Source organism: Portunus trituberculatus, chromosome 48, assembly GCF_017591435.1.
Source record: "Portunus trituberculatus isolate SZX2019 chromosome 48, ASM1759143v1, whole genome shotgun sequence".
NCBI classification, from domain to species: Eukaryota; Metazoa; Arthropoda; class Malacostraca; order Decapoda; family Portunidae; genus Portunus; species Portunus trituberculatus.
In genome coordinates, this window is record NC_059302.1 from 17,401,705 (window position 1) to 17,420,258 (window position 18,554).

At 39.4% G+C, this 18,554-nt stretch overlaps 1 protein-coding gene across 5 annotated transcripts in view; it reads right to left on the bottom strand.

Moving 5' to 3' along the window:
• Positions 1 to 2,928: 2,928 nt before the first annotated feature.
• LOC123498677 (dynein-1-alpha heavy chain, flagellar inner arm I1 complex-like) overlaps positions 2,929 to 18,554 on the bottom strand; it is a 368,589-nt gene continuing 352,963 nt past the window's right edge. For all 5 annotated transcript variants that reach the window (XM_045246012.1, XM_045246014.1, XM_045246015.1 and 2 more), the window contains 3 exons: positions 3,716 to 3,830; positions 3,243 to 3,315; positions 2,929 to 2,998 (listed from right to left, as the gene is read on the bottom strand). In XM_045246012.1, coding sequence (XP_045101947.1) covers positions 3,311 to 3,315; positions 3,716 to 3,830 — 120 coding nt within the window. In that variant the 3' untranslated portion in view covers positions 2,929 to 2,998; positions 3,243 to 3,310. The remainder of the gene's footprint in view (positions 2,999 to 3,242; positions 3,316 to 3,715; positions 3,831 to 18,554) is intronic.

Genomic DNA, 18,554 nt, shown 5'->3' on the forward strand with positions numbered 1-18,554 from the left:
AAAGAAGAGAAGTTGTAGGAATTTGGAAATACAGATGCAGGGAGGGAGTTCCACAGTTTACCAGTGAAAGGGATGAATGATTGAGCGTACTGGTTAACTCTTGCATTAGAGAGTTGGACAGAATAGGGATGAGAGGAAGAAGAAAGCCTTGTGCAGCGTGGCCGCAGGAGGAGGGGAGGCATGCAGTTAGCAAGATCAGTAGAACAGTTACCATGAAAATAGCGATAAAATATAAAAAGGGATGCAACATTTTGGCGGTGAGAAAGAGAGTGAAGACAGTTAGTCAGAGGAGAGGAGTTGATGAGACGGAGAGCTTTCGATTCCACCCTATCAAGCAAAGCTGTGTGACTAGAACCCCCCCAAACATGCGAAGAGTACTCCATACAGGGACGGATAAGGCCCTTATACAGAGTAAGCAGTTGGAGGGGCGAGAAAAACTGGCCTTGCGTCCGATCAGGTTCAGCGGCCTTGGCTAGAGCGTTAGAAAACGGGCCCCTTGTATCCTCTCTCTCTCTCTCTCTCTCTCTCTCTCTCTCTCTCTCTCTCTCTCTCTCTCTCTCTCTCCTCCTGTCACCTGTTCTGATACCACTCTCATTCAAAAGTTGTCTCCCCGTAATATGGCAAGAGATGCCGAGGTATAGAAGTAAGGCACGCAGTAGAGGTGGCAGAATCAGATACAGTGAAATCACTCTCACTCCCACCATCCATCGTTGGTGACACAGTGACGTAGAGAATATGTCTACTCCTAATGAATGTTGCCAGTTCACAAGCAAAGAAAACGGAAAAAAATAGCCAAAATATAGCCGTAAAAACTCTAAACGTCTATCAACATGCCCCAAGTCTTGCATGATGAACGTCTATTGATGTGTCCCAAGTTTTGCGGGTTATGTTGTTATTTTGGGCAATATAGTTAATTTATATCATGCATACAATAAACATTGTATTTATCTTATATTAAATCTATATTTGGTTGGTATTTAAAGCATATTAATTTCTTTTTTGGGGGGGTTTAATTCATATCACAAGAACGAATTAATTCTATTTCCATTAATTTCTATGGGATAAATTAATTTGATATACGATTTTTTTTATATACAACAATCGTCACAGAATGAATTACATTCGTATGTCGAAGTATCACTATATTGTCAATCATTCATACCTTTCTCTGGTAAACTATGGAACTCCCTGCCTGCTTATGTATTTCCATCTTCCTACGACTTGACCTATTAAGAGGAAAATCTCAAAACATTTGTCTTGGACTTTCAGCTAATTCTTTACTATTCTTTTAGCAAACTTGCATTCAAGTGGGGTTTTTTTTAATGTTTTTGTTTCTCCTGGCAATTTTCCCTCTTGTGTATGTATGTATATATATATATATATATATATATATATATATATATATATATATATATATATATATATATATATATATATATATATATACATACAGGCAACCCCCACTTAACAAAGGTTCACACAACGAAATTTCGCTACAATGAAGGTTTCATTTTACTACCGTCTGCTCGTTTAACGAACACCAAACTCGCTTCAACAAAGTTTTATCCAGGTAATTTTTTCCAAGTTTGAAGGCACCGCCGTATCACGCAAGCTGACAGGCTTTTGAATACACCAGCGCCTCTCGTGGACAACATGCGCACCACTCACTCCCTCCTGTTCAAAACAATAACAGCGTCAGCAGCAGCTCGTCTTCCCACGCTCAACTTACCACCAAACTGCCCTGCAATGTCGCCTAGTGTTGCTAAGAAGACCAGGAAGTCTTTTACTCTCGAAGTGAAGCTGGATATTATTCACAGACACGAGAGAGGCGAGAAAACTAATAGCATTGCTTGCCACCATCTTAACTCCATCTACTGTCTCTACTATTTTCAAGTCAGCAGACTCTATTAAGAAGGCTGGTGAGACCGTATCTTCCTTGCACGCTAAAAGAACCACCTGAACTCGTGACTCTCCAATGGATAAAATGGCAAGCCTTGTGGAAATGTGGTACATAAGTTTTGTATGTGATACAATGATGTGCCCTTTGTTTACAGATCCACAGGTTGCCAGTTAGTGTCTTTCCCATTTCACTCTCCCTCCCTTCATAAATTTAAGATCATCAACATTATAAAGGTACGTACATACATACATTAGTGTACATTATAATGACTTAAATTAAACTGCCTAAATGTTTAATTTCATATTTTTTTCTTTCATTAAACCTTTCACTGTACTATGATGCACTCTCGCTTTGTTTACTCTCAATGGAAGTTCAAGTCAGGGGTTAAACTTGTTATAATCGGTTCGCTTAACGAAGTTTCGCTTAACGAAGGGCTTTTTTTAGGAACGTAACCCCTTCGTTAAGCGGGGGTTGCCTGTATATATATATATATATATATATATATATATATATATATATATATATATATATATATATATATATATATATATATATATACAGTCAACCCTCTGCTATCGCGACTTCAGCTATCGCGTTTTATTGATATCGCGCACCCATGAAAAGCTGCTAAAATTTCATTATCGTGACCTAAGATGCCTGCTATCGCGCGCCCCGCCATGACGTCATGGAATATTTGAGCGCTCATTTGCCAAAACCGTCTTCCCGCCAAGATCAATTCGGCTATGGCGCGGCTATTTCGGCCCCAATTGGGCGCGATAGCTGAGGGTTAAGTATATATATATATATATATATATATATATATATATATATATATATATATATATATCAAACTAAGGTGCAAATAAAAAAAGAAGAATCAAAACGTTTGGCCAAAGATATGTTGCATAGCTTACACAGATTGCAGCTGGCTCTAAGTAATGCACTGTATTCAGGAACATCTGCCTCACGACTGTATTACTTCACCTGTTTGGTAGCTGTGGCCAGGGATAGGAAGGTCACTTTGTAGTAGGGGAGGCCACTCTTCTGCCCTGCTTCCATCACTGCCCGAGAAGCACAGACGCCATGGCCCACATTCACCTACCAAAGTCAAAGGAGAAAGGTCATGAGATGCATTCTTTTCATGCAAGTGATGAGGAGGCAGTGTGATTTACCATGGAAACTTTTATCTTCCTCTCTTTGTTGGATCTTTAACTTCCTTTTTTTGGGGGGAGGGGACAGCATATGTACATAGATAGATAAATAAAACTGGGCTCCTTCATGCATTAGAAAATAGAAAACAAATAAATACACTGCAAGTCAGGTAAATACAAAATCAACACACCTGTATGAGTGGCATGAGTCCTCGGGCAGGTGTGCAGTGTGGCCTGACCAGGAGCCCCACACCTCGGCTCACTCTGGAGGGAAGGGAACAATCATTCTGTACTGTATGCAAATGACAACTTCAACTATAATTTGTGTTCTCATACCAACAACCACCAAATACTGAATAAATCTTCAGCTGTAACTTCCGTGCTATTTTGTGTATTAGTTTACTTATATTTGTTGAGGATACTGCTCAAGTAAACTGCTGATATTTCAACGCTGCTACTACTACTCTATTTTGTTGTTGTTACTGCTATGACAATACTACTACTGTTTTGCTACCGGTAATACTTCTACTACTATCAATGTTACCACTGCAACCACTACATGCCTGTATACAAACAGCTCTCTCTCTCTCTCTCTCTCTCTCTCTCTCTCTCTCTCTCTCTCTCTCTCTCTCTCTCTCTCTCTCTCTTTTTCTCTCACACTCACGGATCAGGATGGGCATGCAGGGCAGCAGCTCCCAGTACCAGGGTGGCAAGTGTGTCATGGCAGGCAGCATCTGGTCTTGCCTCAGGTGACGAGCCAACACCACCCACTGGACAGCCTGCATACACACACACATACACATATATGTAAGGTATGTATTCTGAAACACTTTACTCTCTTATGAGGATTATTTAGAAAGGCAGCATAGATGATCAGAATATTTCTCCAATTAATAATGTAAAAATTTTGTTAATTTGTCACAAAAACTACAGAAATATTTAAAAACCTGTGAAACTTCAACTATGTAGAGGCTTTGAAAGTACTGGAACTGCAACATAGAAGTGTTTCCGATAATAATCCTAGCAGATGCATTACAGTCTTCTATCTATCAAATTTCATTAGTTTCCCATGTAATAGAATTAATATACAAACCAGTATTCTCTATAAAACATCATATTCTTGTATACATATCAGTAATCTGATAATATAATTATACATAGGAATACATAGGATAGTTTAACAGCAACAGATCTTTTGGTTCTTTCAAAGCTGCTTGGTAAATATTTCTAACTAGTTCCAGGGATGAGAAACATGACACCACAGGAGAAGGCTCTTCCCCACTCACCACTCCCTCCAGCTATTGTTGGCATGGAAAATAGTTGAAGAAATTACTACGCAGTATTTTTCCTTTATTATGCAGTAGGGGCAACTGGCCAAGGGCTACAAAAAATGGAAAAAAAAGGCCCACTTGGTTGCCAGTTCCCTTAAAGGCCAAGTGAGTTACTCAAAATTCAGGGACAAATGTCTTGAGACCTCCCTCTTGAAAGAAGTCAAGTCGTAGGAAGATGAAGATACAGAAGCAGACAGACTTTACCAGAGAAAGGTATGAATGATTGAGAATACTGGTTAACTCTTGCATTAGAGAACTGGACAGAATAGAGATGAGAGGAAGAAGAAAGCCTTGTGCAGTGAGGCCACAGGAGGAGGGGAATGCATGCAGTTAGCAAGATCAGTAGAGCAATTAGCATGACTAACTTCATAGATGCTGTTTTAGTAAGAGATGAGATGTGAAGTTTCCAGTTAAAATTATGAGTAAAGGAAAAGCCAAGGATATTCAGTGAGGAAAAGGGAGACAGTTGAGTGTTATTGAAGAACAGGGGAGAGTTGTCTGGAAAATTGTCAAGTTGATAGAAGGAGGAAATGAGTTTTTGAGGCATTGAACACTACTAAGCTTTCTCTGCCCCATTCAAAAATCTTAGAAAGATCAGAAGTCAGACATTCTGTGGCATCCCTGCATGATCTGATGACTTTCTGAAGGGTTGGTCGTCTCTGAAAGGACGTGGAAAGATGTAGGCTGGTATCATCAGCACAGGAGTAGATATGGCAAGAAGTTTGGTTAAGATCATTAATGAATAATTAAAAGAGAGTGGGTGACAGGATAGAACCCTGAGGAACACCACTGTTAATAGATTTAGGAGAACAGTGCTTGTCTACCAAGGTTGCAATAGAACAGTCGGAAAGGAAAAAAGATAAAGTTGCAGATAGAAGGATAGAAACTGTAAGAGGGCAGTTTTGAAATCAAACCTTTGTGCCAGACTCTATCAAAAGTTTTTGATATGTCTAATGCGACAGCAAAAGTTTCACCAAAATCTCTAAATGAGGACGACCAAGACTCAATAAAGAAAGCCAGAAGATCACCAGTAGAACGAGCTTGACAGAAGCCATATTGGCGATCAGATAGAAGATTGTGAAGTGACAAATGTTTAAGAATCTTCCTATTGAGGATAGATTAAAAAACTTTAGACAAGCAATAGATTAAAGCTATGGGACGGTAGTTTGAAGGATTAGAATGGTCACCCTTTTTAGGAACAGGATGAATGTAGGCAAACTGCCAGCAAGAAGGAAAGGTAGAAATCAATAGACATAGTTGAAAGAGTTTGGCCAGGCAAGGTACAAGCACAGAAGCACAGTTTTTGAGAACAATTGAAGAGACCCAATCAGATCCATAAGCCTTCCAAGGATTTAGGCCAGCAAGGGCATGGAAAACATTACTACGAAGAATTTTGATTGTATGCATGAAATAGTCCTAGGGAGGAAAAGAGAGGAACTAGCCCAGAATCATCCAAGGTGGAGTTGTTAGCAAAGGTTTGAGAGAAGAGTTCAGCTTTAGAGACAGAGGATATGGTAATGGTGCCATCAGGATGAAATAAAGAAGGGAAAGATGAAGAAGTAAAGTTATTGGAGATGTTTTTGGCCAGATGCTAGAAGTCACAAGAGGAGTTGGAGTTTGAAAGATTTTGACATTTTCCATTTATGAAGGAGTGTTTGGCAGGTTGAATAACAGACTTGGCATGATTCCGGTCAGAAATATAAACTGCATGGTATTCAGGAGATGGAAGGCTTAAGTACCTTTTGTTGGCAATCTCTCTATTATGTATAACATGAGAACAGGCTGTGTTAAACCAAGGTTTAGAAGGCTTAGGTTGAGAAAAAGAATGAGCAATGTACACCTCCATGCCAGACACTATAAAATCTGTTATACGTTCAGCACACAGAGCTGGATCTCTGACACGGCAAAAGTAATCATTCCAGGGAAAATAAATTTCAGGTCAACCCCAACTGGCACAGGCAAAATGCCAGTGGCACCTCCATTTTGGGGGATCTTCAGAAGGAATTGGAGAAATAGGACAAGATACAAATATGAGATTGTGATTGGAGGAGCCCAATGAAGAAGATAAAGTAACAGCATAAGCAGAAGGATTAGAGGTAAGGAAGAGATCAAGAATGTTGGGCACATCTCCAAGACGGTCAGGAATACGAGTAGAGTGTTACACCAGTTGCTCTAAGTCATGGAAGATAGCAAAGTTCAAGGCTGGTTCACTAGGATGGTCAGTGAAGGGAGAAGAAAGCTAAAGCTGGTGGTGAACATTGAAATCTCCAAGGATGGAGATCCCCGCAAAAGGGTAGAGGGACAGAATATGCTACACTTTGGATGTTAAATAGCCAAAGAATTTACTATAGTCAGAGGAGTTAGAGTAGATATCAACAGTACAGATAAATTTAGTTAGTGAGTGACCATTGAGTCTAACCCAGATGATGGAAAACTCGAAAGATTCGAGAGCATAGGCACGAGAATAAATTAAGTCATTGCGCACATACACGCAACATCCAGCTTTAGAGCAAAAAAGAGGATAGAGAAAGTAGGAAGAAACAGGGAAGGAACTACTCTCAGTTGCCTCAGACAGCTGTGTTTCGGTGAGGAAAAGCAGATGAAGTTTAGTAGAGGAGAAGTGGTGTCGTAAAGATTAAAAATTAGATCTTAGACAGCGAATGTTGCAGAAGTTAATGAAGTAAAAGTCGAGGGAGGTGTCAAGACATTTTGGGTCGCCACTGAAAGAGCAGTCTGACTTGGAGACATTTCTGGTCCCCTCCTCCAGAAGGGGACTCTAAGGCTGGATTTGGAGTTGCCATTTTTTTTATTTTGAATTTCAAGTGAAGGGTGTGTTTATTTACCTAATTGTATTGTACAGGGTTCGAGGGGGGCTCATAATGTCCTGTCTCCATATCTCCATTTATCTAGCTTTTCTTTAAAGTTATGCACATTATGTGCTGCAACAATTCCATTATCCAATACATTCTATTTTTCGACCATTCTGTGTGGAAAGCTGTATTTTCCAACATCCTTTACACACTGCCTCATCCTGATCTTTTCATGTCCTCTTGTCCTTCCATCCTCTTCCGCCAACAGCACCAGGTCTTCTTTGTCTATCTTTTCAATATCATTTACTATCTTATACAGTGTTATTAGGTCCCCGCGTTCTCTTCTATCTTGTAAGGTTGCCAGTCCCATTTCCTTCAGTGGTTCTTCATATGTGAGGTCCTTTAATTCTGGCACCATCTTTGTAGCAATCTTCTGTATCCTTTCCAGTTTTCTTATATCTTTTCTAGAACTCAGAGACCATACCACTGCTGCATATTCAAGCCTTGGACGTATCATGCTTGTGATGATTTTTTTCATCATGTCTTTATCCATGTAATGAAATGCCACTCTTATATTAGTCAACATCCTATATGATAGTCCAAATATCTTATTTATGTGTTTATCAGGGCTCAGATTTTCTTGTATGATCACTCCAAGTTCTTTTTCCTCTTTAGTCTTCGTTATTTGCTCCTCTCCCATCAGATAGTTCCATACTGGTCTTCTCTTACTCTTTCCTAGTTCCATTATGTGACATTTCTTGGCATTAAATCCCAATTTCCACTTCTTGCTCCATTCATAATCTTATTTAAATCTTCCTGTAGCAGTATACAGTCCTCTGACTGTTTTGATAACTTTTAACAACTTTGCATCATCATTGAATAAATTAATATAGCTGTTTACCCCAATGTGAATGTCATTTACATAAACTTGTGTGTGTGTATTTACCTAATTGTATTTACCTAATTGTAACATACGGGAAAAGAGCTATGCTCGTACTGTCCCGTCTCCATATCTACTAATGTCCAGCTTTTTCTTAAAATCATGAATATTCCTTGCGTTGACCACTTCCACGTCTAAACTATTCCATGCTTCCACCCTTCTATGAGGGAAGCTATATTTTTTCACATCTCTCCTATAAGTGGCCATTTTTAGTTTTTTCCAATGCCCTCTCGACATTCTTTCATTCCACATACACAGATCTTCCCTATCCATTTTTTCCATGCCAATCATCACTCTGTATATTGCTATCAGGTCTCCCCTTTCTCTTCTGTTTTCCAGGGTCGGAAGTTGCATTCTTTTCAGTCTGTCTTCATAAGTCAAATCTCTTAAGTCAGGCACCATTTTTGTTGCAGCCCTCTGTACTTTCTCTAGTTTCCTTATGTGTTTCTTTAAGTTCGGAGCCCACTGTATTGTTGCATATTCAAGCCTTGGTCTTATCATTGCAGTAATTATTTTCTTCATTTCTTCATCTAAATATACGAACGCCACTCTTATGTTCCTCAATAAGTTCAATACTTCTCCAATTATTTTGTTTATATGTCTCTCTGGCGATAGGTCATTGGTAATTGTCACCCCAAGGTCTTTTTCTTCATGACTGGTTTTTATGTCTTCATTTCCTATCTTGTACATACTCCTGATTCTTCTTTCACTCTTGCCAAACTCTATTTTCTTGCATTTTGTCGTGTTGAACTCCATTTGCCATGTACAGCTCCATTTCCATATTCTGTCCAAGTCTTCCTGGAGTAGTTCGCAATCTTTGTCACATCTCACTTTTCTTAACAATTTTGCATCGTCTGCAAATAGGCTCACATAACTGGACACCCCATCCACCATGTCATTTATGTAGACCAAAACATTACTGGTGCCAACACTGATCCCTGTGGAACTCCACTCTCCACCAAGCCCCATTCTGATGGTCTGTCCTTAATTATTGTTCTCATTTCTCTTCCTACCAAAAGTCTTCCATCCATTTTAGTAAACTGCCATGCACTCCTCCTACCATTTCAAGTTTCCAGATCAGTCTCCGGTGTGGTACCTTATCAAAGGCCTTTTTTAAATCCAGATATATTCCATCAGCCCAACCATCTCTTTCCTGTATTACATCTATCACCCTCGAATAGTAACATATCAGGTTTGTCGTGCATGAACGCCCTTTTCTAAAACCAAATTGACACTCACAAAGTATGTCATTTTTCTCCAAGAAGTCTGTCCATCTATTCTTCACCACCCTCTCACACATCTTAGCTACCACACTTGTAAGTGACACTGGTCTATAGTTCAATGGGTCTCTCTTGTTACCTGATTTATAGATTGGGACAATGTTAGCTCTTTTCCAGTCTTGGGGCACTACACCTTCCCTTAATGAGGCATCAATTACTTCACAAACTTTTTCTGCCAGTTGCTCCTGCATTCTCTTAAAATCCATCCTGATACCCCATCAGGTCCCACAGCTTTTCTCACTTCTAAACTCCCCATCATATTCTTGATCTCCTCCACAGTTACTTGAAACTCCTTCATAATCCCTTTCTGTTCCATTACCAGTGGTTTGTCAAAAGCAGTCTCCTTTGTGAATACCTTCCAAAGCATCCATTCATAGCCTCTGCCATTTCCTGGGATCTTCACTGCATACTCCATTTACTTCTAAACTTTCAATACTTTCTCTATTTTTGATGTTGTTGTTCACATGTCTGTAAAAAGCCTTGGTTGGTCTTTACATTTATCAATTATATCCTTTTCTTGTTTCTTTCTTTCTTCTCTTCTAATCAACACATATTCATTTCTTGCTCTTTTGTAACTTTCCCACTGCTTAATCCGTCTTTTCCTTCTCCACCTCTTCCATGCATCCTCTTTTCTTGTTCTAGCCTTTTCACATCTATCGTTAAACCAGTCCTGCTTTCCAACTTCTCTATGTTGTCTTATTGGTACAAATTTTTCTCACCTTCTTTGTATATTTTATAAATTCCTTCCACTTTTCATTTGCTCCTTAGCACTCTTGAATTTCATCCAATTTGTCTCTTGAAAGAATTTCTTTAGGTTTCCAAAATCTGTCTTGGCATAATTCCATCTTCCCACTTTATATTCTTCATTTCTTCTAGATTTCTCTTCATCTATCACCTTGAACTCCAAAACTGCATGATCACTCTTTGCTAAAGGGCACTCCACCCTCATCTCCTCAATGACCATTGGCTCTGTACTAAAGACCAAGTCCAGTCTTGACGATGCTCCTCTCCTCCAAACCTAGTATCTTCTTTGACCCACTGAGTTAACACATTTTCCATTGCCAGTGTCAATAGTGTATTTCCCATGTTGTCTCTGATCCTTCCATTGACCAGTCCTCCCAACACACCTCTTTACAATTAAAATCTCCCATCATTATAGTTCGTTCACAGCCACCCAACATTTCTTCCAGACATGTTCCTGTATCTCTTATCATTTCTTCATATTCCTGTACTGACCATGCATTTGTCTTAGGTGGTACGTACACCACTATGTAGTGCCTCTTTTTCCTTCATTAGTTTCTGCTCTGATCTTTAGCACTTCTGCCTTTCCCATACCTTCTTTCACTTGATCCACCTTTATATCTTTTTAACCAGCAACATCACTCCTCCTCCCATCTTACCTACTCTATTTCTTTTCCAAACATTATATTTCCTTCTCCAACCATCATCAGGTCTTCTCCTCTCTCAGTTTTGTTTCAGTAAGACCCACAATATCTGGGTTCTTGTCCCTCAAGTAATCGTTGAGTTCTAAAATCCCGATATCACTCCATTTATGTTGGAATACATTACATTCCTCATACGTAAGTTTCTTTAGTCCTTTCTTGCTGTACTTTTCTGGGTTATGAACCACTTCCTCAGTCTCATATCCAAGATTCTCCAGAAAAACTCTTTCTTCTCCTCTTCTGTCCTCTCTTCATTTTTTTCAAAGCCTCCTTTCTCAACTCATTTAACATTTCTCTTTCCTTTTCACCGAGATCTCTTCTCAACCAAATCTTCCTTGTTGTTTCCTGCTGGGCTAGCCTCCATGACTTCTCCACCAATTCATCTACATCCTTTTGTGACTTAAGTTTGATTCTTATTGGCCTCATACCTTCTCTTGTGAACTTTCCAATTCTATGGAACTCCTCTATTTCTTGTACTAGGTCTTTCCTCCTCCTGCACCACATTAATGATATTATTTATCACCTTTTTATGTTTTCTCTCTCTGTGTGTGTGTGTGTGTGTGTGTGTGTGTGTGTGTGTGTGTGTGTGTGTGTGTGTGTGTGTGTGTGTGTGTGTGTTTCTGTTTGATCTGCTGCAGTCTCTGACAGATAACCAGATGTTACCCTACAACAGCTCAGAGCTCATTATTTCCGATCTTCAGATCCTGAGACCAGGCACACACCACACACACAACAAGGTCACAACTCCTTGATTTACATCCTCCTACTCACTGCTAGGTGAACAGGGGCTACACGTGAAAGGAGACACACCCAGATATCTCCACCTGACCGAGTCAAATGTGTCTGGCTTGTGCCAGTGTGTAACTGTGTGTGTATTTACCTAATTGTATTTACCTAATTGTAACATACGGAAAAGAGCTATGCTCGTGTTGTCCCGTCTCCATATCTATTAATGTCCAGCTTTTCTTAAAATCATGAATATTCCTTGCGTTGACCACTTCCACGTCTAAACTATTCCATGCTTCCACCCTTCTATGAGGGAAGCTATATTTTTCACATCTCTCCTATAAGTGGCCATTTTAGTTTTTCCCATGCCCTCTCGACATTCTTTCATTCCACATACACAGATCTTCCCTATCCATTTTTCCATGCCAATCATCACTCTGTATATTGCTATCAGGTCTCCCCTTTCTCTTCTGTTTTCCAGGGTCGGAAGTTGCATTCTTTTCAGTCTGTCTTCATAAGTCAAATCTCTTAAGTCAGGCACCATTTTTGTTGCAGCCCTCTGTACTTTCTCTAGTTTCCTTATGTGTTTCTTTAAGTTCGAGCCCACTGTATTGTTGCATATTCAAGCCTCGGTCTTATCATTGCAGTAATTATTTTCTTCATCATTTCTTCATCTAAATATACGAACGCCACTCTTATGTTCCTCAATAAGTTCAATACTTCTCCAATTATTTTGTTTATATGTCTCTCTGGCGATAGGTCATTGGTAATTGTCACCCCAAGGTCTTTTTCTTCATGACTGGTTTTATGTCTTCATTTCCTATCTTGTACATACTCCTGATTCTTCTTTCACTCTTGCCAAACTCTATTTTCTTGCATTTTGTCGTGTTGAACTCCATTTGCCATGTACAGCTCCATTTCCATATTCTGTCCAAGTCTTCCTGGAGTAGTTCGCAATCTTTGTCACATCTCACTTTTCTTAACAATTTTGCATCGTCTGCAAATAGGCTCACATAACTGGACACCCCATCCACCATGTCATTTATGTAGACCGCGAACATTACTGGTGCCAACACTGATCCCTGTGGAACTCCACTCTCCACCAAGCCCCATTCTGATGGTCTGTCCTTAATTATTGTTCTCATTTCTCTTCCTACCAAAAGTCTTCCATCCATTTTAGTAAACTGCCATGCACTCCTCCTACCATTTCAAGTTTCCAGATCAGTCTCCGGTGTGGTACCTTATCAAAGGCCTTTTTTAAATCCAGATATATTCCATCAGCCCAACCATCTCTTTCCTGTATTACATCTATCACCCTCGAATAGTAACATATCAGGTTTGTCGTGCATGAACGCCCTTTTCTAAAACCAAATTGACACTCACAAAGTATGTCATTTTCTCCAAGAAGTCTGTCCATCTATTCTTCACCACCCTCTCACACATCTTAGCTACCACACTTGTAAGTGACACTGGTCTATAGTTCAATGGGTCTCTCTTGTTACCTGATTTATAGATTGGGACAATGTTAGCTCTTTTCCAGTCTTGGGGCACTACACCTTCCCTTAATGAGGCATCAATTACTTCACAAACTTTTTCTGCCAGTTGCTCCTGCATTCTCTTAAAATCCATCCTGATACCCCATCAGGTCCCACAGCTTTTCTCACTTCTAAACTCCCCATCATATTCTTGATCTCCTCCACAGTTACTTGAAACTCCTTCATAATCCCTTTCTGTTCCATTACCAGTGGTTTGTCAAAAGCAGTCTCCTTTGTGAATACCTTCCGAAAGCATCCATTCATAGCCTCTGCCATTTCCTGGGATCTTCACTGCATACTCCATTTACTTCTAAACTTTCAATACTTTCTCTATTTTGATGTTGTTGTTCACATGTCTGTAAAAAGCCTTGGTTGGTCTTTACATTTATCAATTATATCCTTTTCTTGTTTCTTTCTTTCTTCTCTTCTAATCAACACATATTCATTTCTTGCTCTTTTGTAACTTTCCCACTGCTTAATCCGTCTTTTCCTTCTCCACCTCTTCCATGCATCCTCTTTTCTTGTTCTAGCCTTTTCACATCTATCGTTAAACCAGTCCTGCTTTCCAACTTCTCTATGTTGTCTTATTGGTACAAATTTTTCTCACCTTCTTTGTATATTTTTATAAATTCCTTCCACTTTTCATTTGCTCCTTAGCACTCTTGAATTTCATCCAATTTGTCTCTTGAAAGAATTTCTTTAGGTTTCCAAAATCTGTCTTGGCATAATTCCATCTTCCCACTTTATATTCTTCATTTCTTCTAGATTTCTCTTCATCTATCACCTTGAACTCCAAAACTGCATGATCACTCTTTGCTAAAGGGCACTCCACCCTCATCTCCTCAATGACCATTGGCTCTGTACTAAAGACCAAGTCCAGTCTTGACGATGCTCCTCTCCTCCAAACCTAGTATCTTCTTTGACCCACTGAGTTAACACATTTTCCATTGCCAGTGTCAATAGTGTATTTCCCATGTTGTCTCTGATCCTTCCATTGACCAGTCCTCCCAACACACCTCTTTACAATTAAAATCTCCCATCATTATAGTTCGTTCACAGCCACCCAACATTTCTTCCAGACATGTTCCTGTATCACTTATCATTTCTTCATATTCCTGTACTGACCATGCATTTGTCTTAGGTGGTACGTACACCACTATGTAGTGCCTCTTTTTCCTTCATTAGTTTCTGCTCTGATCTTTAGCACTTCTGCCTTTCCCATACCTTCTTTCACTTGATCCACCTTTATATCTTTTTTAACCAGCAACATCACTCCTCCTCCCATCTTACCTACTCTATTTCTTTTCCAAACATTATATTTCCTTCTCCAACCATCATCAGGTCTTCTCCTCTCTCAGTTTTGTTTCAGTAAGACCCACAATATCTGGGTTCTTGTCCCTCAAGTAATCGTTGAGTTCTAAATCCCGATATCACTCCATTTATGTTGGAATACATTACATTCGCTCATATGTAAGTTTCTTTAGTCCTTTCTTGCTGTACTTTTCTGGGTTATGAACCACTTCCTCAGTCTCATATCCAAGATTCTCCAGAAAAACTCTTTCTTCTCCTCTTCTGTCCTCTCTTCATTTTTTTTCAAAGCCTCCTTTCTCAACTCATTTAACATTTCTCTTTCCTTTTCACCGAGATCTCTTCTCAACCAAATCTTCCTTGTTGTTTCCTGCTGGGCTAGCCTCCATGACTTCTCCACCAATTCATCTACATCCTTTTGTGACTTAAGTTTGATTCTTATTGGCCTCATACCTTCTCTTGTGAACTTTCCAATTCTATGGAAGTCCTCTATTTCTTGTACTAGGTCTTTTCCTCCTCCTGCACCACATTAATGATATTATTTATCACCTTTTTATGTTTTCTCTCTCTCCATTTTACTCGGTGTCTTATCCTCCTCCACACCAAATATCACCACACATCTCTTTTTGTCTACAGTTTCCCTCACCAATGTCTCATTTGATTTAATAACCTTCACCACTTCTCAGCAATCTTCTCTTCTATGATCTGTTGATCTATAATTTCAGCAAGGCCCAAAGTTTTCTCCCCAGACTCTTTGATTTCCTTTTCCAGACTTGCAACTTTGTAATTTACCTCCTTTCTTTCCACTTCCTGACTTTTTTTCCATTCAGCCTGCTTCTCCATCACTTTTCCTAGAGATTCTCCACATTTTTCGCAATTCACTTTAATTAGCTTAACTTCCTCTTTCAGTACTTCATTTTCCTTCTTCATATCGGCACACTCTTTCATTACATGTGTGTATTTACCTAATTGTATTTACCTAATTGTAACATACGGGAAAAGAGCTATGCTCGTGTTGTCCCGTCTCCATATCTATTAATGTCCAGCTTTTTCTTAAAATCATGAATATTCCTTGCGTTGACCACTTCCACGTCTAAACTATTCCATGCTTCCACCCTTCTATGAGGGAAGCTATATTTTTTCACATCTCTCCTATAAGTGGCCATTTTAGTTTTTTCCCATGCCCTCTCGACATTCTTCATTCCACATACACAGATCTTCCCTATCCATTTTTCCATGCCAATCATCACTCTGTATATTGCTATCAGGTCTCCCTTTCTCTTCTGTTTTCCAGGGTCGGAAGTTGCATTCTTTTCAGTCTGTCTTCATAAGTCAAATCTCTTAAGTCAGGCACCATTTTGTTGCAGCCCTCTGTACTTTCTCTAGTTTCCTTATGTGTTTCTTTAAGTTCGAGCCCACTGTATTGTTGCATATTCAAGCCTCGGTCTTATCATTGCAGTAATTATTTTCTTCATCATTTCTTCATCTAAATATACGAACGCCACTCTTATGTTCCTCAATAAGTTCAATACTTCTCCAATTATTTTGTTTATATGTCTCTCTGGCGATAGGTCATTGGTAATTGTCACCCCAAGGTCTTTTCTTCATGACTGGTTTTATGTCTTCATTTCCTATCTTGTACATACTCCTGATTCTTCTTTCACTCTTGCCAAACTCTATTTTCTTGCATTTTGTCGTGTTGAACTCCATTTGCCATGTACAGCTCCATTTCCATATTCTGTCCAAGTCTTCCTGGAGTAGTTCGCAATCTTTGTCACATCTCACTTTTCTTAACAATTTTGCATCGTCTGCAAATAGGCTCACATAACTGGACACCCCATCCACCATGTCATTTATGTAGACTGCGAACATTACTGGTGCCAACACTGATCCCTGTGGAACTCCACTCTCCACCAATCCCCATTCTGATGGTCTGTCCTTAATTATTGTTCTCATTTCTCTTCCTACCAAAAGTCTTCCATCCATTTTAGTAAACTGCCATGCACTCCTCCTACCATTTCAAGTTTCCAGATCAGTCTCTGGTGTGGTACCTTATCAAAGGCCTTTTTTAAATCCAGATATATTCCATCAGCCCAACCATCTCTTTCCTGTATTACATCTATCACCCTCGAATAGTAACATATCAGGTTTGTCGTGCATGAACGCCCTTTCCTAAAACCAAATTGACACTCACAAAGTATGTCATTTTTCTCCAAGAAGTCTGTCCATCTATTCTTCACCACCCTCTCACACATCTTAGCTACCACACTTGTAAGTGACACTGGTCTATAGTTCAATGGGTCTCTCTTGTTACCTGATTTATAGATTGGGACAATGTTAGCTCTTTTCCAGTCTTGGGGCACTACACCTTCCCTTAATGAGGCATCAATTACTTCACAAACTTTTTCTGCCAATTGCTCCCTGCATTCTCTTAAAATCCATCCTGATACCCCATCAGGTCCCACAGCTTTTCTCACTTCTAAACTCCCCATCATGTTCTTGATCTCCTCCACAGTTACTTGAAACTCCTTCATAATCCCTTTCTGTTCCATTACCAGTGGTTTGTCAAAAGCAGTCTCCTTTGTGAATACCTTCCGAAAGCATCCATTCATAGCCTCTGCCATTTCCTGGGATCTTCACTGCATACTCCATTTACTTCTAAACTTTCAATACTTTCTCTATTTTTGATGTTGTTGTTCACATGTCTGTAAAAAGCCTTGGTTGGTCTTTACATTTATCAATTATATCCTTTTCTTGTTTCTTTCTTTCTTCTCTTCTAATCAACACATATTCATTTCTTGCTCTTTTGTAACTTTCCCACTGCTTAATCCGTCTTTTCCTTCTCCACCTCTTCCATGCATCCTCTTTTCTTGTTCTAGCCTTTTCACATCTATCGTTAAACCAGTCCTGCTTTCCAACTTCTCTATGTTGTCTTATTGGTACAAATTTTTCTCACCTTCTTTGTATATTTTTATAAATTCCTTCCACTTTTCATTTGCTCCTTAGCACTCTTGAATTTCATCCAATTTGTCTCTTGAAAGAATTTCTTTAGGTTTCCAAAATCTGTCTTGGCATAATTCCATCTTCCCACTTTATATTCTTCATTTCTTCTAGATTTCTCTTCGTCTATCACCTTGAACTCCAAAACTGCATGATCACTCTTTGCTAAAGGGCACTCCACCCTCATCTCCTCAATGACCATTGGCTCTGTACTAAAGACCAAGTCCAGTCTTGACGATGCTCCCTCTCCTCCAAACCTAGTATCTTCTTTGACCCACTGAGTTAACACATTTTCCATTGCCAGTGTCAATAGTGTATTTCCCCATGTTGTCTCTGATCCTTCCATTGACCAGTCCTCCCAACACACCTCTTTACAATTAAAATCTCCCATCATTATAGTTCGTTCACAGCCACCCAACATTTCTTCCAGACATGTTCCTGTATCACTTATCATTTCTTCATATTCCTGTACTGACCATGCATTTGTCTTAGGTGGTACGTACACCACTATGTAGTGCCTCTTTTTCCTTCATTAGTTTCTGCTCTGATCTTTAGCACTTCTGCCTTTCCCATACCTTTTTCACTTGATCCACCTTTATATCTTTTTAACCAGCAACATCACTCCTCCTCCCATCTTACCTACTCTATTTCTTTTCCAAACGTTATATTTCCTTCTCCAACCTTCATCAGGTCTTCTCCTCTCTCAGTTTTGTTTCAGTAAGACCCACAATATCTGGGTTCTTGTCCCTCAAGTAATCGTTGAGTTCTAAAATCCCGATATCACTCCATTTATGTTGGAATACATTACATTTCGCTCATATGTAAGTTTCTTTAGTCCTTTCTTGCTGTACTTTTCTGGGTTATGAACCACTTCCTCAGTCTCATATCCAAGATTCTCCAGAAAAACTCTTTCTTCTCTCTTCTGTCCTCTCTTCATTTTTTTCAAAGCCTCCTTTCTCAACTCATTTAACATTTCTCTTTCCTTTTCACCGAGATCTCTTCTCAACCAAATCTTCCTTGTTGTTTCCTGCTGGGCTAGCCTCCATGACTTCTCCACCAATTCATCTACATCCTTTTGTGACTTAAGTTTGATTCTTATTGGCCTCATACCTTCTCTTGTGAACTTTCCAA